This window comes from Sinohyriopsis cumingii, chromosome 12 (genome assembly GCF_028554795.1).
Source record: "Sinohyriopsis cumingii isolate HCF-2022 chromosome 12, ASM2855479v2, whole genome shotgun sequence".
NCBI lineage: Eukaryota > Metazoa > Mollusca > Bivalvia > Unionida > Unionidae > Sinohyriopsis > Sinohyriopsis cumingii.
In genome coordinates, this window is record NC_142972.1 from 21314490 (window position 1) to 21339830 (window position 25341).

At 32.9% G+C, this 25341-nt stretch overlaps 1 protein-coding gene across 1 annotated transcript; it reads left to right on the forward strand.

Moving 5' to 3' along the window:
* The first annotated feature begins 1901 nt into the window (after positions 1–1901).
* LOC149786079 (uncharacterized protein C6orf118-like) lies at positions 1902–24519 on the forward strand. Its single transcript, XM_089976373.1, has 8 exons — positions 1902–1989; positions 7467–8314; positions 11247–11372; positions 11532–11719; positions 15024–15079; positions 18974–19170; positions 21005–21120; positions 22248–24519. The coding sequence occupies exons 2-8, from the start codon at positions 7541–7543 to the stop codon at positions 22375–22377; spliced, it is 1587 nt and encodes a 528-aa protein (XP_089832499.1). The 5' UTR covers positions 1902–1989; positions 7467–7540; the 3' UTR covers positions 22378–24519.
* Positions 24520–25341: the final 822 nt, after the last annotated feature.

Below are 25341 nucleotides of genomic sequence, written 5' to 3' on the forward strand. Positions count from 1 at the left end.
AATGTAAATATTAGACTTGTGAAGTAACAGGCTTGATATTTATGGCAAAAACACGACAGCAGTTTTTACTTGTCCATTGCAATTTAAAATATTTTCTAATGGTAAGGCTTTTTGAAAGCATTAAAAAATTGTCTATTAGAAGTGATTCAAAGAAGGAGATTAAATATATTGTAACGTGCTAACCCCAGTTTAATTTCCAGCACAAGTTACTTTTATTGAGAGAGTTATGGTACTTCCTGTTATGGACTAAAGCACTCTTTAAATTGAAACCTTGACTCCATTGTAATGTTGTGATGTACCAGTAGTATATAGAAAGTTGTCTGATAACAAACGAAATCCCCGTAGAAATTATAGACGACCATTTCTGTTACAATAAAATTATAGTCAAACAAATGTACTGAAATAGCATAAGTTTTATGGAGGCCCTATATTCCTGCATACAACTACTCTATGCTTTTATTTTCTTTACTCTCAAAATTTACTAAATGTTAATATTGTAGAAATGAATATATATTTTCTAATATGATTTCTTTCAAATAATTTCTATTTAGAGAATGATAACATTCCCTGTCACTTTTGGAAGCTGATAGTATACATTGCATTTGTATATGAACCAGATGCCAGTTGAATTGTAACTGACTGGCATGCACAACACCTGTTATTTATAAGCTTCGGTTGCACTACACAATGTAACACTCTGCCAAAACAGTACATAATGCTAACAGGTATCGAAGACATAATAAATATTAAATAGTCAAATATTGAAAATCAAGACAAATACTGAATGCTGATTATATTTTTACACTTCTAATACAAATATATGACCAAACACTAAAATCATTGTGTCAGACATATAACAGTAAACATAAGCTTCCAAATGAGTTGATGGTGGGGGGAAATTAGAACATGTACTATGCAGGAGATGGTAAGTGCATTATTTTATTGTTTAGCAGAACTTAGTCTGTGTAAAACCATGTTATATAAACTGCTTCTTGGTGTTCAGTTTATGTTTGTACACACTGCACAATGAAAATCTGAGGTGTCTCCAATACATAAATTGCCTCCTAAACAAAGATGGTGGACATATAGAATACATCAATCGTTGTAGATAATATCAATCATAAAAAAATATTCTTTGGCACAATATCTTACTTAACATTGTGTCAAAATATCTGGATATGAAACTAGTATAGTTGTAATTTACGGCATTCAAACAATGTACACAAAACAAATAACAATAAATATTTACCATGCAACAAGAGAATGGTATATATCAATAGACCACAATAAATCGCACCCAAAAACACGATAGTTTGTATTCATATAAGACTTATAACACCATTTTTGTGTCATTTAAATAAGTATATATTTTGATAGAAAATATGATAAAAAAGTTACTATATTATATAAGAATATTTGTGGGCACAGGTAGTTACCATAATGAGTACAATGATTCTTATAATTGTGCAAATTATGAAAACCAAAGATTTAAATGCTATACAGTGTATGGTTTTCATCTAATTCATTTAGTTCTTTGATCACCATCAACTGACATAAAATTTATTCTCTGTATTGCTCCCAGTGGGAAGGTGGCTCGTACAGGTTCTTCCTCCATCAGTTATACTGGCCACCATGTATCGTGTGCTGAAAAAGGGCATTAATAAGCCCACAACTATTATTTCTCTCTCTCTCTCTCTCTCTCTCTCTCTCTCTCTAACCATAGTCTTTAAAAGGAGGAATCCGTCAGAGTAAGAAATTGATATTATAAAGATAAAAGGTTAAAGAGTTTTAGGATGCACTAAATTATTTAAATTTGTTTTATTCTCACTTTGCTATACACGGTGTGCAGAGTTATCTCCCATGTAAATACTCTCCACAATGTCATGACAACTGTAATCAATATGGCGATTAGCAGAAGGAATGCGACGTCTCTTCCTTCATAAAATATTTTATTTTCAATATGCTATGAAGAGGTTTAGTTACGAGAATGTGAGTAAATTCCATATAGTCATACGTTAGCTTATGACCCCGTTTATCATGAAATTTGCACCACGGAAGTGAAATTCTGGCACACTATCTCAGATGTACCGTGTGAGGCTTGTATTTGGTATTGCTGTTAAGGTACTCGGCAGTAGAGACCACTACAAGGACTTATTTGCACTTTTACATGTTCCAATTTCGACAGTCTTATAATCATGGAAATCTGGATTTGTACTGCCTGTTGGTATTAAAATTGATGCTCACAGTTCCAATTCTCAATCGAGTTAGCAATACGGTTAGTCCTACATGTAAGACCTTTACGCTGGTATTTGTTTTGCACTAAAACAAAAGCAACATGTGTTATGTCTTACATTGTAGGACTAGTATTAAGGTGTGTGACAGACATATATTCACCCCTGCCCCATATAAACTGCACTTATTTGATAATAATGGAGACCGTAAGCTACATTCTCCATGGATTTAAACTTGAAATGTCTTTAACGTTTGTATTCGAAGTTGGTGTTACAAACGAAACCCGACAACACTTTATTAATACCTTAATGTATCATCTTCTGGTTGTTGATTTTTAGTGGCATTGCACTGACTTGACAATTGCTCAACCAGCTCAGAATTGCATTATATTAAAGCTTTTTTCATTATCCTAAATTTAATTGCTTGGAGCATGCATGCCATGATTTCCTGGTTGAATCAGAGGTAATAATTCACATCATTTCAGTGCATACTATGTGGACCTAGTAATCCATTTTCATTTTATAGTTTTTCCATGCAGCCTTCAAAACACCCTTTAAGCTAATAAAACTATGTTTGTTGTCTCAGCTGGTAGTTTCATGAATTTACCAAATAGTTTGATTATACTAAAAGTGAAAAATTATTTGCATATGGAGACTGACCCACCAAATATCTAAATGAATTTCTTTTAAAACAATAATCTTTTTAACATTGTGATTTGATAATTTTTAGTTTCATCAGTTTTATTTTTGTCCAGATTGCTTTCTTTTAACTGAAACTGCTATATGGATATTTTACCTAATTTTATGCAGAAGACAGAGCTTCTGTACACAGAATAATGTAACCATCAGGAACTCTCCATGCCTCTAACAGGTTTGGGAGCAGACAAGAAAAGCATATTCCCGACAAATATATGTAATTTTAAAAAGAGAAACTTCTTGGAAGGAAATGTAAAATGATCCATTACAAATAAAGATTGGTTCTAGTAACTTTTATTCTTTCTTTTTACTAATTTAAAGTAAAATGGAGAAAAGCAAGCTTGATTGCAACAGCAAACTCGTCACCCAACAACTTACATGTTTATGTTCCCATGTCAGTATTGAAGCCTACAATGTTAGCTGACAAATGTGTCTCTTGGCAGTATGAGACTGACACAAGTATTGTTCACTGCATTTAAAATAAAAAGATTTTGATTTTTTTCAGCATATTAGTAAAATTGCATAACTGTGTAATGACCTCAGAGCTAAAAAAATAGACCAGTAGAATAATTTTGTGTATTTTAAATGTAATGGCCACCCTTTGGAAAAGGTAAAATTTGCCTTTGTTCACGGGTGACATCTTTACACATGTTTATCTTTAAGAATTGGTTTTTGAACAAATACCATACACCAAACATCATGATCATGTTGTTGTTGTTGTTATTATTATTATTATTATTATTATTATTATTAGTTGTAGTAGTTTTATTAGTATTATTTATTATCAAGATTAATTGTTCTGTATTCTCTATTGAACAAAATCATAATTCATATATATGTTCTCTCCAAAATTTATCTTCCACACAAGATTACTGTAACCTCTCACTCGTATCCATCCTTTAAATTAAATCAATACTGACTTAAAGTAACCACTTATCTTTGTTTTGTGCAACATGACAAAACACTAATTTCAGTACTGTTTGACAGCTTACATGACTGTAAAACAGAGGACTGACTCTTTTTTTAAGCAAACTTATATAAATTAGGCTCGGAAAGAACAGTTTAAATTCTTCAGAAACAATATCAGATTAGGCAAGTGCTATACTTGCCAAGATCAAAAGACAGTCACCTTATATGAGAGTTCTGTGACAAGCCATATATGACTATTCTTTGTGAACCATAAACTTAGCCTGTCTTTTTATGAACAAGTTTAGAATGCCCCCCTGACCCTGATGAAAATGAGTGTGAGTTGTATCTCTTCTCAAAGATGGACTTTTTCATTAGAGATAGCTTTAATTCACAGGCAGATTGATAGGAACTGTACCTGTCAAACTAAAGCAGAAGACATACATGTATTTCCATTTTGCTGTGATAAAATAACTACTCACTGTGCAGCAGACAAATAGCTTTGATCATCTACCCTACAGATAAAAACTTCCTTGCTATCAAATTTAAGAATATTGACACCTTTGAGTTGCATTGACAGTGTGATTGCATTTCAGTACGTACAAGCTGGATCAGAAATGTTTGCACATTGCTTCACATGGCATTCCTTTATCTAAACAATGCCTTCCTCATAAAGCAAAAGTTTAATTTGCAGAAACTGAGCAGTCACTGTAGATACACTCCAGGGAACACTTAAAGCAGGACTCCACATTTGTAAAATGTATTAAAATGTATATGTGCACAAGACCACTTTGCAGGCCCTCCCAGTTACAATACAGGTTTTCACTTCCATTTACCGTGCTTTTACTCATGCATATTAGTTGCCTATTTTGGTTCAGCCTTAAAGGTGCTAATGGTCCAATTCCATGCATGCATGGAGCCATCAAAAGTTTTCTGTTTCTGCCAATATGGCCTCAAACGCTGCTGTGTTAATGGTGCTAATGATAGTCCCCATTGTCATGATTACTGCCACACTGAAGCCAACAGTTGTTGCTGTGGCAAATACACAAGCATTATCCACAACAACACATAGGAATTTGTATTTTGTGATATGGCACTCCTCTTTGCAATTTCTTACAGCTCTTGTTTCATTTTGATAATGTTTATGCATATATAAGTTGGAGTGTCCATTACATTTCTTGTATTAATAATGTCACCACCAAGTATAAATACTCTACAGGCTGGCCTTGTCTGGATGCATCTCACTCTGGTGCAAGTCAACTGTGCACTTCCTTCAAGGTACAGCTGCCATGCAATTATAGAAAATATTTTTCTGGGGAATATTTATGTCTCTGGCAGTTGTTTTAATGCTTTCAGGTTTACTAAGGACAAAACTGATTAAGCCCCAGCTTGGTGTTGTCAGTGATTCAAAATAGATCTTGAGTCAGATTGGTACATCAGGGTGGTTTCAACAGTTGATACCTATCTGGCTGTCACATTGATTTTATTTGAGCATGTACATGGGTCTGTTAATGCCATTGTGATTTAGATAATCATTAACAAGTGAAACAAAATCACCATCAATGTTGGCACACTCTCCAAGCTGATCCAACACTTCGTTGGTAAATTCCATGTCATCATCATTGTATGGCTGTTCAAGATTCATTATAAGGCATTGGGCTATTGGGCGATAGACTGTATATAGACTTTATATAACCTTGCTCTATAAAGTCTGTATATAGACTTTATAGAGCAAGGTTATATAAGGCATTGGGATATAGACTGTATATAGACTATAGAGCAAGGTTACATAATGCATTGGGCTATAAACTGTATATAGACTTTATAGAGCAAGGTTATATAAAGCATTGGGCTATAGACTGTGTATAGACTTTATAGAGCAAGGTTATATAAAGCATTGGGCTATAGACTTTATAGAGCAAGGTTATATAAAGCATTAGGCTATTGGGCTATAGACTGTATATAGTCTTTATAGAGCAAGGTTATATAAAGCATTGCAGGGCTATAGACTGTGTATAGACTTTATAGAGCAAAGTTATATACTGGTAAAGCATTGGGCTATTAAGTATCAGAAAAAATAATTATGCTGCCTTGACAAGACAAAATAGTTTCAGTATTTGAGACACTAAACAAATCCTTTATTGACGATAGGTATCCGAAAGCTCTGTCAATCATCTATATAAGTGAACATAAAAAGTAAGCAAGCATTAAAGATACTCAGGTTCAAATGCTGTTGATGGAGTACCCAGACCAGATGAATTCATGTTATACAGATGAAAGAATGCTTCATTTCCTACCAACCCAGCACCTTTAGGCACGAGTCAGTAATGGCAAAAAAATTTTAAACTTGGCTATGACTGATATTTTTCTATTGATGGTCAAAGGACCTTACTGTGTTTTGTGTAAATCAATATCTTATACACATGGATGTGATATGTATTTGTATAGTTCTTGATAATGCATATATAGGTGAATAAAATCTGAGTTAACCTTTTTAATTATATTGTTGTCTCAAGATTAGGGCCAAAGTCACAACTCAGCACTTGCCCATTAATAGTGATGGAAATTTAATTTATTTGTTGCTTTTAACATTAAAATACATGTTTTTCTCATAAAGATGAATTGTTTTATATTTATTGTAAGCAGACGTTAAAAGCAGGTGATGGTCTGGCATGTTGAGAGACAGTACTTGTCAACTAATTAAAATGGAGATCAGTTTAAAACATGAATAGTAGTAAACATATTGATTATGAAAATTTATCTTTTTTTCCCTCTTGAGGTTGAATCTAGGTCAAGGTGGAGTTTTATATGTAAGTCAGAAATTACTCAGATACAAATACATACAGTATGTAGATACCCTAGTTGTTTTCTTTGAGCTTATCATGTCTTTGAACCTGTTACACTGGACATTGCTGTAGCACACTTTATCAAATAGCAAATTGACCTTGTTTGTAAAAGATATCACTTTGATGCATTGTCAGGGCACTGGTTTCTTATCCAAGATTCAAGATAATAATGTCTCTAGCCTTATACTTCAGTTTAAAACATTACTTTTCTATGAACGTTACTCAGTGAAACTTTGTTCCTTGGCATTTATACTTTTCATGTTTATTCAACAATCCTATCACGGTTCATACATTATACATTAACTGATCAAGTCCAATCACATTTGCTGCATACTAAACTAAATTTAATTGTTAATCAGCACCAGGAGAGAGCAACCCAACAGTTTGGCTAATGCTTTGTAAGCCAGGGTTTGTTTCAGAGGTAAAACACTGCTAAGTTACAGATGTAGGTAATATACAGCAGTTTTCTTCAATATATATATATATATATATATATATATCACATACTCAAAATGCTGTAATATAGAATTGTTCAGTTTCTTTTCTGTTTCACTGTTATGATATTATTGACACAGTTAAGATCTTTAATACTTAAGGAGAAAAATATGTATCTTTGAGATTGATGTTTGGGTTCTCATAAATCAAAGACAGCATTGTAAAATGTGATATTGTTGTTTGGATTCTTTTCAAATCAAAGACAGCATTGTAAAATGTGATATTGCTGTTTGGATTCTTTTTAAATCAAAGATATTCCAGTCTAATGATACTATTTATTTGCCTTTTTCAGCTCTCTTATGACCCATAAAGAACCAATGCCAATCCTTAGGTAACACTATTCCTGCAACATTAACTCAAGCCAGAATGACAGCTTATAAGTTTACTTCACTCAAACAACTGAGGGGAATTCTCAACAACATAGAGACTGTTCAGAAACAGGACATTTATACTTATGCTGGTGGACATCTTAATGAAGTTCACCTACACAGACCTCCAGTAGCCTATTCTCCATCCAAAACAATATGGAAAAGTGCTAAAAACAAAAGTGAGAAAAAAGAGAAAAAGAATGAGGAACAAATTTCAGTGACAAAAGACATCTTCATGTATGAATCCGCAAAGGAAACACAAATGAAGGATGTTCTTTTTGATTTTAGTGTTGGTACTACAGGTAGTGTTCCTTGTGCATCTCCCAGAAAGAGGACAACTCCTCCTAGACCATATAAAGATTTTAAGAAAGAACCTCCTCCAAAGTCTCCAAGTGTCTCATCTGTGAAATCTTTATACACTCAACTGGATGACGGAGTCTTGATTGAGGAACTGAGACCACAAGAGATAATGATGCCCTCTCCAAGACTTGGGCGACCAAATTTTGAAGATTCATCAGTTAAAAAGGTTTCTCCATCTGAGGATGAGGAATATGATATCATGGAAGATATTACACGAAATCTTGAAAAAGAGGGCCTACTGACATTCAGGCATACATTTTTGCCTTCTCACACCGTGGGTGTGACAAAGACAGACCAGTTTCAGAAAATGAAGCAGTTTGAGTCCACTGTTCTGAGAACACAAGATTCAGAGGAGCAGAGAGTGTTGTCTGGAATCAAAGCAGTGGAACATATAGAAAGAAGATTGCAGGAGGTATGGTACAGATGCCAGAATGCTTCTATCCTAGGTCTGGCATCAACAGTCTTCCAGTTCAACCTTTCACTTTTTCATTATATGCAGATATCCCTTGTGGTCATGCTTTCCATTGTAATACAGTTCCAGCAATAATGTAGCACCACTTTGGACATCTGACTATAATCTTAAAAATTTGAATTTTCAATAGCCATTAACTGAACATTTGTAATGAAAACCAATTGTACTTGAGTTGGACAGTCAAATGGATGAGAATATGGGTTGAAAGAAAGTGACATGGATCTGGTATAAAACATCAATTGGTCTAACATCAGGTTTACAGGCTGACATGGATCTGGTATAAAACATCAATTGGTCTAACATCAGGTTTACAGGCTGACATGGATCTGGTATAAAACATCAATTGGTCTAACATAAGGTTTACAGGCTGACATGGATCTGGTATAAAACATCAATTGGTCTAACATCAGGTTTACAGGCTGACATGGATCTGGTATAAAACATCAATTGGTCTAACATAAGGTTTACAGGCTGACATGGATCTGGTATAAAACATCAATTGGTCTAACATCAGGTTTACAGGCTGACATGGATCTGGTATAAAACATCAATTGGTCTAACATCAGGTTTACAGGCTGACATGGATCTGGTATAAAACATCAATTGGTCTAACATCAGGTTTACAGGCTGACATGGATCTGGTATATAACATCAATTGGTCTAACATCAGGTTTACAGGCTGACATGGATCTGGTATAAAACATCAATTGGTCTAACATCAGGTTTACAGGCTGGCATGGATCTGGTATAAAACATCAATTGGTCTAACATCAGGTTTACAGGCTGACATGGATCTAGTATAAAACATCAATTGGTCTAACATCAGGTTTACAGGCTGACATGGATCTGGTATAAAACATCAATTGGTCTAACATCAGGTTTACAGGCTGACATGGATCTGGTATATAACATCAGTTGGTCTAACATCAGGTTTTCAGGCTGACATGGATCTGGTATATAACATCAGTTGGTCTAACATCAGGTTTGCAGGCTGACATGGATCTGGTATATAACATCAGTTGGTCTAACATCAGGTTTACAGGCTGCAGCTTAAGACTATATTTAATTTTTTATTTGGAAAATTATATATATTTTGAAAAATTTGGCTAAGATATATTGAATAGGCAGCTACATATCTGAATATATGTAAACATAAGTAATCAAACACAGGGCTACAGTGGTGAAAAAACATGTCCCACTGCCCTGCCTAGCCCTGATTCAAGCAATCGTTTTCATGCAATCATGCAGAACAAAAATGTTCATGACTCTTTCATATGAAGAATAACTTTTTATGAAGAATAAACTTCTCTTTTGGATAGATGTGTTGCACACGCTTTTCTACAAGGACAAAAAGTCATCAGTTTCACCTAAGTTGTAACATATTTAAAATTCCAGTGGAACAGTGACCAATGCTATTAATGACCAGAATTTAAATAATTACATGTATGTTTAAAATTTGAAGGAGCATATGGGCCTGATGGTCCAACATGTCTTTATAATTGCTTATCACTGTATGACATAAAAAACTGGGATTGTTATATTTTCACATGTTTCAATCAATTTTCTTGACATATTGGTATTACACTGTATACATGAAATTCACGTCTGATAATGGGGAATATGGTCCATGAAAAAAATAAATTGCCCTCTTGCAGCATATCAGTTACATTGCCCTCTTGCAGCATATAAGTTACATTGCCCTCTTGCAGCATATAAGTTACATTGCCCTCTTGCAGCATATAAGTTACATTGCCCTCTTGCAGCATATCAGTTACATTGCCCTCTTGCAGTGTATCAGTTATATTGCCCTCTTGCAGCATATCAGTTACATTGCTCTGTAGCATATTAGTTACTATACCCTCTTGCAGCATATCAGTTACATTGCCCTCTTGCAGCATATAAGTTACATTGCCTGCTTGCAGCATATCAGTTACATTGCCTTCTTGCAGCATATAAGTTACATTGCCTGCTTGCAGCATATCAGTTACATTGCCCTCTTGCAGCATATAAGTTACATTGCCCTCTTGCAGCATATCAGTTACATTGCCCTCTTGCAGCATATAAGTTACATTGCCTGCTTGCAGCATATCAGTTACATTGCCCTCTTGCAGCATATAAGTTACATTGCCTGCTTGCAGCATATCAGTTACATTGCCCTTTTGCAGCATATAAGTTACATTGCCTGCTTGCAGCATATCAGTTACATTGCCCTTTTGCAGCATATAAGTTACATTGCCTGCTTGCAGCATATCAGTTACATTGCCCTCTTGCAGCATATAAGTTACATTGCCTGCTTGTAGCATATCAGTTACATTACCCTCTTGCAGCATATCAGTTACATTGCCCTCTTGCAGCATATAAGTTACATTGCCTGCTTGCAGCATATCTGTTACATTGCTCTCATGCAGTGTATCAGTTACATTGCCCTCTTGCAGCATATCAGTTACATTACCCTCTTGCAGCGTATCAGTTACATTACCCTCTTGCAGCATATCAGTTATATTGCCCTCTTGCAGCGTATCAGTTACATTACCCTCTTGCAGCATGTCAGTTACATTACCCTCTTGCAGCATATCAGTTACATTACCCTCTTGCAGCATATAAGTTACATTGTCCTCTTGCAGCATGTCAGTTACATTACCCTCTTGCAGCATGTCAGTTACATTACCCTCTTGCAGCATATCAGTTACATTACCCTCTTGCAGCATATCAGTTACATTACCCTCTTGCAGCATATAAGTTACATTGCCCTCTTGCAGCATGTCAGTTACATTACCCTCTTGCAGCATGTCAGTTACGTTACCCTCTTGCAGCGTATCAGCTACATTACCCTTATACTGACATGGTTCAGATTTGTCCTTTGCTATTGCAGGAGTTGAATTCCATGCAGTTTACAGGAGTTGGGCCAAACTTCCATAAACTTCAGATCTACAGTAATAGTTTTGAAGATCTCATTGATGACACTCCTACATTTGGTTACATCTTGAAATGCATCAAGGTAAATATATCACCATCATCATCATCATCATCATCATCATCATCATCATGATAGTCATCATCATTGTTGTCATTGTTATCATCATCATCCTTTAACACAAGAAAAATGTTCTGTATTTATTATTATTACTTCATCTGAATGTCTTTCTCTGTTTTGTAGGCTGAATATGACAATTACATCACCAAGCTATTAGATAGCCAAACTCAAAAACACAGTCAACTTTTACGAGAGCAAGTAGAACAGATGTCAACACGGGGTACTTCACGGCCACATGAACTTCACAACATTAAAGAATTGGTACATAAACTTGAGGATGAAGCTAAACGTTATTTAGAAATAAATCAAAGGTAAAGTACTAAGTTAGTAAAAGAAAATCCGAATGGCAGAAAGACCTGTACTGTGCAGTAATTTTTATTGAGCAGAGATGTTCATTTACATATCCACTTTAAACTTTGAAATAACATTTTGTTGTATTTTGTCCATGAAGAAAGTTTACTTTGCATAATCAAGGCATTACAAAGATGAATCAGAATTCAATCCGACTCGGATTTAGAAGCTCTAAGTGCTTTACAATGTTAGACAACACCTAAAACATAAAAAACATATGGATTGATATTATTACAAAATAAACACCATGAAATTAGAAAACATAAAAAACAAATGCTGAAAATATTTAAGGTAGGAAACATTATTAGGTCTTTAAGTTTGTTCTTGCAGTCATAGGTCTTTAAGTTTGTTCTTGCAGTATTCCCTCACTATAAGCCACATCATTTTAAAGCAATCAATAGATTAAACGCGCTTTATTCATAATTATTCCAAGTGCAATTTTAAAATGAGTATTCAGCCATTAAACAGACCATTCCCCCCTCCTCAGTGGTTTGCTCAATATACTTCAAGGATGGTATAATTTCATGTTGTTATGGAGGTCCCTCGATAACTCACGCCCTCGCTTATAGGGTGATCTATGTTTTTGGACCTTGTTGTGCGCAAGTTAACAAGGGAGAGGTGTGTATATATATATATATATATATATATATATATATATATATATATATTACATTATTACATCATTATAAGGTGATCCTTTATACAGGACTAGCATGTTCATGAATCCAATTTCATTATTTAATTTTAATATTATGTCTAAAATACCTCATTATACAGTGACCTCACATGTGAAGCAGTCCACTTATAAGACTTCCATGAACATAATAGTATAGTGAGGGAGAATTGCTGGTGCAGGTCTCTATGAAATCAAAAGTAGGATGAACAGTAAAGACTCTGATTTGCTGGTGCATTCATTATATGACAGCAGATCTGGGTCTATGATGTTTGGGTTTGGATGAGTGTTACAAAAACAAATATGGTATGGGAAATTTTTTTGTCTGTGCACTGTTCATGCATAATGTCATTTGACTTCTTATAGTGTGTGTCAGCTAATTAAAATAAATGAAGCTTTACTCAGAAAGTGAAGGAACTAAATGTTCAGTTGTGATTTTCCATAATTGTGTGTATATATATATATATAATTTAACTCTTTGAATTGTTAAAAGTTAAATTTTAAAAAAGGTATGAATAACAGATTTTAGGTAAATATAGCTTTTGTTTAGTACAATCCAAACACAAACAACTGGTTTCAAGAAATGTGCCAGTTGACCATTCAACTTAATAGGATACAAATAACTTACTGCCATGTCATTAGTTCTTCAGTTACATTGAACTAATCATCAGTCTTTCTGTTTCAACTAAGAACCATGATTCTTCAGTTGGTAGAATGTCTGACTTGTAAGGGTCATGGGTTCAGTGCCTACCCAAGAGAGTCCAGTTCAACTGCCTTATGCAGTGTGTCCTTGTGAAAGACATTTGGCTCCCATTTCCTTATCATGATATAGCCAGTAATGTGTTAAAATTGCCATTAAAATCAACAAAAACAAAACAAAGCAACATAATTATTGAGTGATTCTCAACACTAAGTCCTACCCAGAAAATACAAATATTTCTTTGTTTTTATATGACTGTTCATGCCAAAGTAAGTATTCATGCTGGGACATGATGATATTAAAGTCAGAGTAGTCATTCTGGGACATGATGGTAACTGAACATGTTAAAGTATTCATGCTTGGACATGATGGTAACTGTACATGTTAAAGTATTCATGCTTGGACATGCTGATGACTATATGTTAAAGTATTCATGCTTGGACATGCTGATGACTGTATATGTTAAAGTATTTATGCTTGGACATGCTGATGATTGTTTATGTTAAAGTCAGAGTATTCATGCTGGAACATGATGATAATTGTATATGTTAAAGTCAGAGTATTCATGCTGGAACATGCTGATGACTGTACATGTTAAAGTATTCATGCTTGGACATGATGATGACTGTACATGTTAAAGTATTCATGCTTGGACATGATAGTAACTGTACATGTTAAAGTATTCATGCTTGGACATGCTGATGACTGTATATGTTGAAGTCAGAGTATTCATGCTATGACATGATTGACATGTTAAAATCAGAGTATTCATGCTATAACATGATTGACATGTTAAAGTCAGAGTATTCATGCTATGACATGATTGACATGTTAAATTCAGAGTATTCATGCTATGACATGATTGACATGTTAAAGTCAGAGTATTCATGCTGGAACATTATGATCCTTGTTTCTTTTGAGAATATACTTTACCAATTAAAACCAATCATGACATTTGCTAAACTTAACAATAAACAACAATTTTTAAGTTTGCTATAATGTAAGATGTTAACTTTATCTAACCAAACCTTGTCTTAAATTTTCAATTTTGTAGAGTATGTTTTAGAAATAGGAAGTTTGAAGGATGTTTTGATGTGCCATTATGGCTCATTATACTTTAGTGGATGGGGTGTAAGAAAAGGAAGATATGAGAATATCGATAATACAAACTTTGCTGTGTGCAAACATTTTTCTGAACCCAAAGTTACATTTATGCTCCAGAGTTTTCACTAAATTCTACTTTCTCACACATATGTCACTATCCATAGGTTAAATCCAAAATAAAATTCTCTATCAATGTTGCTAGTACTTTATTGTAGTTTTGAGTAGTTTAAATCCAACTATTAAACAAGTAAAAATGCAGAAAAATAACAGAAATTATGTATTAGCCCCCTCTCCAATATGTCTGTTTCCTATTGCACTGATTTTAAAATTAGCATAGACAAGTTGTTTTGTTTTAAACAATCTTCATATTTAATATGACCCAATGAGAAAGAAGGATGGTCAGCTGACAGAAATGCATATACTTTTTATTTTGGCCTTGTTACCCTGTTCCTGTTCTGGCAAATGTGTATCATCAAACAATATATTTAATCATCTTGATTTGTATTTCATATGACAGGTTACATTGACTTACCTTGATACATTTTAAGTTCCACTGATTATGTATTGTATTGAATTCTATTCTCATCCACCTTTGTAATGGATAATCTTTGTCATGAATCATTAAAAGGGTATTAATTTATTTAGATTAATATTCACTCTTAGGAAAATTGTGTTACAGCAACCTACTTTTGCTCATTTAACTTTGCAAAGTTTGGAGTATGCCTGACAAGACAGGCAAGTCATAGCATTCTGTAGAATTCATGTATTTAAACACTTTGAATTGCAGCTTGAGAGATGAAGTAAAAGCAGAGGAAGAATGGTTACAAAATGCACCAGAACCAGGTACAAGGATTTTATTCCAGTGTACTTTAATAAAATATGCAAATTTTCTACTTGTTTTAAAGAATTATTGATATACATATAAAAATAGACATTTTTATCTTACAGTTGACTGATATTGTATGTATGCATGTATATATGTATGTATGTATGTATGTACACACAGTCAAACCTGCCATAACAGTCACATGGTCCCAAGGGCTATTCCCTTTAACCCATGATAAAATTTCCTCAATAAAACTTGTGTATTAAATGGTTGCAGTGAGCAACCCGGTGTTTCTTAATCAAACAGTGGCATACCATACATATCTTGCCTATACTCACCAAACTCAAGTTAGCCTGTCAGTTTAACTTTATATTGTTAGATCTTCCCAGTGCATTGTTATTTTAAGAATTTGATTGAAGCCACAATGTTGCTTAGAAATTCAATGTTTAGATCATATTCAATGTTAATTGTCATTCTTATGTCCTTCTCCATTTGTCTGGAGTTGGGGATATGCTGATTACCATTCTAAATGTATTCATCAGGAAAGAGTAATAGGGAACTAATTATACTGCAGGTCTGCTTTAGTTTATCAAGTTTGACCCATTCAGTAATTTCTGTCAGTGTTTTCTGTGTATAGCTTATCAAGTTTGACCTATTCAGTAATTTCTGTCAGTGTTTTCTGTGTATAGCTTATCAAGTTTGACCTATTCAGTAATTTCTGTCAGTGTTTGCTGTGTATTAATAGTTTACCAAGTATGACCTATTCAGTAACTTCTGTCAGTGTTTACTGTGTACAGTTCATCAAGTTTGACCTATTCAATAATTTCTGTCAGTGTTTGCTGTGTATTAATAGTTTATCAAGTTTGACCTATTCAGTAATTTCTGTCAGTGTTTACTGTGTACAGTTTATCAAGTTTGACCTATCCAATAATTTCACTCTATGGTAAATATTTATTAAAAGTTTGGTGATCATGATGATGGTAAACTCTTCCTGATTATTGTTTGTAATGCAAAAAATGAGATTCAGCTTTTACACACTGCTCATTTCTCTCAGATTAGTGAATTGCACATGAATTATTATAATAGTATGAAATAATCTGCATATTTACATAAGTTCAAAATGAAGTGTGCTTCAAGAAAAGCAGATTGTCACTATGTACATGCCAGATCAACATTAAATAGTCATGAGTATTTGACAATGAAAAATTGGTTATGACTCTATACTCTTAAAATAAGTAACAAAAAAGAGTGAAGACAACAAGCTTCGTAAAATTTAACAAATAATTTATTTACCTAAACTACAAAGTAAAAATAAAAAGAAAACAGAACTTACAGTATTGCAAATTAAATCCAAATAGTAATCTAAGAATTAAAAAACACAAGTCCTATTGACGAAAAGTTCTAAGTGAATCACAGTTTAAATCCTGATGAAAATCTAAGATGGAAAGTGATGGTGTATGCGATAGTCAGCATTGTACTGATGTGTCAACAGTCTCTTGTCAACTCACAGAAAATATTATTCTAGTTTTTGAATTCCGTATAAATTCCCGTAAATGTCTTTGTTCAAGAATTAACTTAGAGCGCTTTTGTATTTCCAGGAAAAACAGTCACTTGAATTCAATAATTAGAAGAAAGTAAAATTTCAACCCCAAACTGGACACAACATAAAACAACTTGACATTTCAAGTGTTAAGGCATGACTGACAGAATTCTTATCATAACATCAGTTATAAGACTAACTAAAACACAAAACAGATTCCCAGATGGGGGTCAAGAGTTCATTCTTATGGAAAAATCAGAAGTTTGTTTACGAATTAACACTTGCCTCACTTCACATAGTCCAAGTATGACCTTAGCTCATCTTAATGATTCCTACTCTTAGAAAGAATATAAAAAAAATTTAAAAGTTGTTTACCAAAACTGTCACTGATTTTAAGGTCAGCAACTAGATACAATGTTTCTATTATTAGGTATTTACATCAATGAAATAAATTTGAAAAAATCAATCAAGTCAAACAGAACTGAACTTAATTCTGAAGAGAAAATCAAGTCCAGAAAGCAATAATACATTAAAATAATTTGTAATGGAATACATTTTTTAAAACTAACAGACAAATAATTAAATTAAATATACATAAAAATGAAACCTTTTGATAGGGAAAATTGTATGAATAGGAAATCATGCCAGTTGACTGTAATAATAATAATAATTATAATAATAATCATAATTGATGTAATGATGCTATCAATGGTGTTAAGTGCATGATATTTGTTCAAAAACTAAGTTTGAATGGGGAACTTGCAGTCACAAGTCGCAAAGGTCATTGTTTTCTTTGACAGGTTTTACTATGCACTATTTTTGTTATTCAAAACATTTCTTGTGGTACTTTTGTGCTAAAAATGTCCATTAATTATACTATGTGGAGCTTTTATTTTGTATGTTTTTAATGTAGTCAAGGACAAAATCACTGTAATTCAGCTTGAAATTAGTATTACAGTGGAGAGCAAAGACCTTTTTCTTTTGGTGATGTATGCAATGGCATATCTAGATCTTCAGTTTGATAAGATGATACCTGTGTAAATATGGTACCATATACTTAAATCTTTTTGTGTAGGACATAATACAGTGATTCCATAATACAAGAACATCAATATAGCACAATCCCTTATACAACATGAATACAGTTCCCATTATAAGTAATTATTATTTCCTGTTGTCATTACATTTGAGAACAGCATAACTGTCATTTCCATTGGAAAGGTTATACAGTAGTCCTTCACTATCAAGTAACTTAGTATAAAGTTGCCCCTGATATAAGATGGGTATGGTAATGGATTTCATTATACCGGCTTTCAGTTCTGCATTTCCATGTAATGTACCTCAGGATAAGGTGATCATTCCTGTATCACTGTATACTTTATAAACTCCCCTGGACAGTGTTATAGTAAGGGACCAATATACTTAGGTCTGCCATTTTCATAATACACAATTCTACATTTCCTTATAAAGTCAGACAGTATAAGGTGATCTTTCCCTTATCATAGTGATAAGCATATATATAGTATATAGTCATATATATAATCATTGCATGTATAGTATATAGTCATATGTATATAGTCATTGCATATATAGTATATGCTTATAAACTCCCCTGGATCAAGTTATAATGCGAGATCCGACGTTCTTAGGTCTTGCCATTTTCATACTATCAAACTCAATTCTACATTTCCATTTAAAGTACCCCAGTATAAGGTGATCTATCACAATATACTTTATGGCTGTTATAGTGAGGAACCACTGTACATAGATCATACCATTTACATACTGGCTCAGTTTGTGCATTTCCATATAATATACCCCAATATAAGTCAATATAAGTTGGCCTTTCCAATATCATGGTATATTATAACAAGCTCCCCATGGACTGCATTATTGTGACTGAACACTGTTGAGATGTAAATAAATGTACATACTATTTTGGCAGATTATTATATGTTGGTTGTAAATCATGGTATAGTTTCAGATACTTAGATATATTCCTGTATTTGTATATTTTTTTATTTATTTAAACAGAACCCCATTACCTGAATATAGTTAACAAGTGAAGAAGTACAAAAATTAAAACTTCCTGTGAGAAATTGTTATTTTTGGATTCTTTTGGTAACAAAGTATAGTGTCATCTATATGCAGTAGAGATTTAGACCTTGAGGCACAAATGTAGCCAATGTCCATTTTAGACAGGCATATCTATTTATGAAAGACAATTAAAATTAAATGGATATTTTAATTGGGGATTTTAGAAGTTGACATTTATGAGATGATCTTGATGTTAAGGTGCTGGTACAGCAGATTTTACAATATCAAGGCATTTTACTGTATATTATTTGACTTCTATCTGAATTGCCAACAGAACCTGGCCCTTCACATGTGGTGGCAAGTGTATATGTGGATGAGACACCAGTAGAGCTTGAAGATGAAATACAGCATGCTAAAGCTCTTATTCTGGAGAAGCTTGATGCCCTCAATGAACTGAGAACACGACTCCGAGAACAGTTTGTACCTCTCACTGTGTGCACACATCTAGAACAGTGCATCAAAGAAACCGAGGTATTTACTTGTAGAGCATTATGATTATGATGGTAATGATACTCAGATAAAATGATCATGATGGTAATGATGCTCAAATAAAATGATGATTATGGTGGTGATGATACTCAAATAAAATGATGATTATGATGGTAATGATGCTCAAATAAAATGATGATTATGATGGTAATGATGCTCAAATAAAATGATGATTATGATGGTGATGATACTCAAATAAAATGATGATTATGATGGTAATGATGCTCAAATAAAATGATGATTATGATGGTGATGATACTCAAATAAAATGATGATTATGATGGTAATGATGCTCAAATAAAATGATTGTGATGGTAATGATGCTCAAATAAAATGACAATTCTGATGGCAATGATACTCAGATAAAATGATGATTATGATGGTGATGATACTCAAATAAAATGATGATTATGATGGTAATGATGCTCAAATAAAATGACAATTCTGATGGTAATGATACTCAGATAAAATGATCATGATGGTAATGATACTCAAATAAAATGATGATTATGATGGTAATGATGCTCAAATAAAATGATGATTATGGTGGTGATGATACTCAAATAAAATGATGATTATGATGGTAATGATGCTCAAATAAAATGATGATTATGATGGTAATGATGCTCAAATAAAATGATGATTATGATGGTGATGATACTCAAATAAAATGATGATTATGATGGTAATGATGCTCAAATAAAATGATGATTATGATGGTGATGATACTCAAATAAAATGATGATTATGATGGTAATGATGCTCAAATAAAATGATTGTGATGGTAATGATGCTCAAATAAAATGACAGTTCTGATGGCAATGATACTCAGATAAAATGATGATTATGATGGTGATGATACTCAAATAAAATGATGATCATGATGGTAATGATGCTCAAATAAAATGACAATTCTGATGGTAATGATACTCAGATAAAATGATCATGATGGTAATGATACTCAAATAAAATGATGATTATGATGGTAATGATGCTCAAATAAAATGACAATTCTGATGGTAATGATGCTCAAATAAAATAATGATTCTGATGGTAATGATACATAAAATGGTGATTATGATGGTAATGTTGCTCAAATAAAATTGTTCTGATGGTAATGATACTCAGATAAAATGATTATGATGGTAATGTTACTCAAATAAAATGAAGATCACAATGGTAGTGATACTCAAATAAAATGATGATTCTAATGGTAATGATACTCAAATAAAATGATGATTCTGATTTTAATGATGCTCAAATAAAATGATTCTGATGGTAATGATACTCAGATAAAATGATGATTCTGATGGTAGTGATACTCAAATAAAATATGTTATGACAGTAATGAAATAAAATGACGAATTTAACCTGTTTTCATCTTCCAAGGTCAAGACAAGGCGACTTTCAGTATTGCATCTCCCATGAATTCATTTTTTTGTGGGGTACCAATTTTCATTGGGCTAAAAACCATAAATTTAAGATTTCTCTGAAGATTTATTTTTCTGTGTAAATAATTAAAGCGTTTTCACAATCCATGAAATTATGTATGAAGAAAAATGTCATTTTTGGAAGAAAAAAATGCAAAATTGTACCCTTGAAAATAAATGCACAAATTTGTATTCCTATATTTAAATTAAGATATTTTTTCATTCAGTGAATTTGTGTTATTTTTGGTTTTCATTGTTTGATCAAAATATTGTTGTAGACATTTTATGCTTCATATATCACTGTAGTTGCAGTTGCTGTGACTATTCATAGATAATGTGTCATTGTTCATGTTTTTAGTATTTGCAAACTGAACACTGCATTTTAGGTTGAAGTTCAGAAACTACTGAAGCAGAATGAGTATTTCAAGAACAGCAATACAGAGATGGAAAATGAGCTAAAGGAAGCCGTACAAGATGCTGATACTAGTGAAAGAGATGCAAGGTATTTTAGCTTTGTGAATTTTGCAGTTCTTGAAGTCTACAAGAGCATTAAATTCCACTTTGTGATACAAGATTTAGATTGTCTGTCCATCCATCCATCCCCTCTGCCCATGCAGCATCTCCTGTTTTAGTACACCTATGGAGGCCATATGTACAGTTCTTTGAAGGGAAGTTTCTTTCGATGATTTTATGAATGGGTTAGTGTTGCCTACATTTCAAGATATATTCAGAATAATCTTCTTCAAATACTGTTTTGCACATTGCCAACAAAGTAACAATTATTGTATATAAATATGCCATGAACTAAAACTTGGTCCATGTGACTTACTTTCAATAATTTATTAATCATGGCTTCAAGACACTAGCTTTTGCTACAGACGTGGAGTAATGTGTGAGCTTCTGCTTGCTTACATAGTTTTAGGAAAGTAATGAATGAACCAGTACTGTTATTATTCATATTGACATATGAATGAACTGGTACTGTTATTATTCATATTGACATATGAATGAACCGGTACTGTTATTATTCATGTTGACATATGAATGAACTGGTACCGTTATTATTCATATTAACATATATTATTCATATTGACATATGAATGAACTGGTACTGTTATTATTCATGTTGACATATGAATGAACTGGTACTGTTATTATTCATGTTGACATATGAATGAACTGGTACTGTTATTATTCATGTTGACATATGAATGAACTGGTATGAATGAACTGGTACTGTTATTATTCATGTTGACATATGAATGAACTGGTACTGTTATTATTCATATTAACATATATTATTCATATTGACATATGAATGAACTGGTACTGTTATTATTCATATTGACATATGAATGAACCGGTATTGTTAACATTCATATTGAAGATTTTGATTTGATTTTATGCAGAAATTCTGCAAAAACTAGGAAATATTGATTGGTAAGTACAAAACTTAAAACGATTTAATGATAAGAAAAACAATATTTAAATGTAGCTTTAAAATACGTATCATGAAATTATTAAAGAGTTCAGATGTGCTCAATGCAGATGAATGAAATTCCATTCACAATTTAGGTAAGGTTGGTAAATTTTATTCTAGTCAGAGTACTGTCTGATTTTTCTCCTTAGGCGAATATGGAAGAAAGTGAATTCCTCTAAAGGTCTTCCGGTAGTCAACCTGGATGGAGAAGAAAGCCAGAATCAAGACAGTGATGATGAAGATGATGATGAGAATAAATGGAACTGGTACATCTCTTAAGCAAGATGACACCAGTCATCGATCTCTTTGAGAGACTGATATGTTGATTATTGTCAAATAGTCTGTTCATTGTCTGTGTGAAATACTGGGTCTAAATCAGGTGAAATGTTGCTTTTCCTTGAATACAGTCTATTATTCATAAACTGGAAAGCATTTGTTTGTAGGTTAGACCTACACTTGTCATTACAATAGCAGCAATATAATTATGCACATGTGAAACCATATTGCCAGATTGTTGTCTGTGATGTTTCTCTTCCGCTCAGGTTTTCACAAAGTATAGTCTGTGTGCTTGGGTTGTGTAACACCTTTTCATGCAACAATAGTCCTGGTTGCTGTTACCTACAGCACATTGTAAAGTTCATGTAATAATAGTCCAAGATACAGTTACCTACAATACCATATATGGATCAATCAACAATAGTCCTGGCTACAGTTACCTACAATACCATATATGGATCATGTAACAATAGTCCTTGCTACAGTTACCTACAGTACCATATATGGATCAATCAACAATAGTCCTGGTTACCATTACTTACAACACCTTTTAGGGATAATGTGACTATAATCCAAGCTACTGGTATCTACTTCTGAGCCTTTTTAAAAATGCAAGTACCATCTACATAACAGCTTGTTTGATTGCTCACATTGAAGCCAAATACATGTACATTAAAGTTAGATTTTAGCTGTTAACGGTTATGATTCATCATGAAATGCATGTATTATTATTATACATAAATGCGTGTATTATTATACATAAATGTGTGTATTATTATACATAAATGCATGTATTTTTATACATAAATGTGTGTATTTTTATACATAAATGTGTGTATTTATACATAAATGTGTGTATTATTATATATAAATGCGTGTATTATTATACATAAATGCGTAAATGCATGTATTATTATACATAAATGCATGTATTTTTATACATAAATGCGTGTATTATTATACGTAAATACGTGTATTATTAAGTTTCCAGACTACTCTCCATGCTAATATTCATGAATATGTTAAATTGACCCAGAATTTGACAAAATCCTCTTGATCAGTAAAATTTAACATGAAATTCAATCCTACTGGTTCTCTATGTAATGTTTATATTTTTTATCTCGCATTAATGTGACTCAGTTTTATCTTTCCCCATATTGTTTATAAAAATGAGGTTTTATATTGTTTTTTAGATTGTCAGGCAATGTTTTATCACCACTGAATGAATGATGGTCTTGAGACGAGTATCATAATGTATTTAATTTATACAAATTATCATCTTGTTATGTAATTGGTTGTAATTATTTAATGAGAAAAAATTATTTAATTTATTTTAGTTAGCTTTATTATTTTTAAATACATACATTAGTTTGATTGGAAAAGTTTATTTTGAATTGTTTCTGTCATAAAATTCCATTCCATAACTTTTGGAGCACCTTTGAAAGTGGAAAAGGCACAGAGTAAAATTATGTGCACTATAATTCTAATATTGTACAGAAAGTTTACATTCATTTGCCTGTCTGTGACTTTCTTGGATTGAAATTTAGTTTTGATCACTGTGAGGAAAATTATTTGCTGATGCAAATGACTGATTGTTTGTGATGTGGAAATGTACTTGAAATAGCACAGAGTACACTAACTTTGCAAATTGTTGCCATTACTGTTGTCTTTAAGCACATTGATTGCCAGTGGTCAGGTTGATACTTTTACTTTAATTTTTCTTTTAGCCCTGTTTAAAAATGTAAAACTTCAGAACAGAACCTAGACAGTTTATTGTGTCCAAGAATAATTTTTTCTCAATAAATTTGTACTTTTCATCAAAACAACTATTCAAGTTTGTCAGTTTTTTTATTATAGCAAACATTTAGTCCTACACCACGGTGGTGTGATGGGTTGTTATGCCGCCACTGTGGTATGTGTGTTATTATGGTTGGGGTGGGGTGCTCCCAATATTTTATTTAAATTATTATAGAAGTCCCAGCCAGGCTTGATTTTGGTTGGAAGTTAAATTAGTGAAAGATAGATGTAAAGTTCTGAGCCCCCAGTCAGCAATGCCAATGGTTAAATGATTGAATGTACAAAAAAGTGAAATTCAATGAATAACAATTTAATGACAATAGTCAAATGATTAAAATTTCCCAAGTACTCTCCTTCCGCTTGATTCTGTGATAGCCTATTGCATCATTTGATTAGTAGTGTGAGACAGATTTCCACCTGTCCTTTTATTCTACTCATCTGTGTATTCTTCTCTCCTATTTATCCAAATTCCTTCTCCTCCTCGACTTCTCTATACTCCTCCTCCTTCTCCACTTTCTCCTCCTCAATCCTTTCCTCCTTCTCACTTTCTCCTCAACTCCTTTCCTCCTCCTCCTCCTTGACTTTCTCCACTGGCTAGACTTGTCGACAATGACTGCTGTACTAATCTCACTTCCACCTCCCCTCTTAGAGACTTGGGACTCAACTGAACTGGAAGTTCTGTCCCCCAAAAAGCTTCCTGTGAAAACACAAGGACAGTACAATATTTTCTTTAGCCCTCTCATCTCACACTACACCCAGCCTATCATCAGATAACGGCTATTAAATTTCTTCAGTCATGCAGTCATTCACATCGAAATTCTCATATGTTCTTGTATGGTAAACAACGTCGTAAAAAAAGCATGGTATCAATTACTTCTCATACATACATCAATAAATTGTGTCACATCAGTACATATTCCTAATCCCATTATACTAAACAATAAGATGCATTTCTTTACATTACAATTCATACAAAGTACACAAATATTCAAATATCCATGCTCTGATATATCCATACATACATAATATCTATCTTACACACTTCAGCCATTTTCCAAATTCACAATTCAAGCATGTGTAAATTCTAACATGTCACATGAAAAAATGCACTAGTTTACTATGAAGTAACCTAATAGCAAACTACAAAACTAATTCTGACCAAAAACTAAC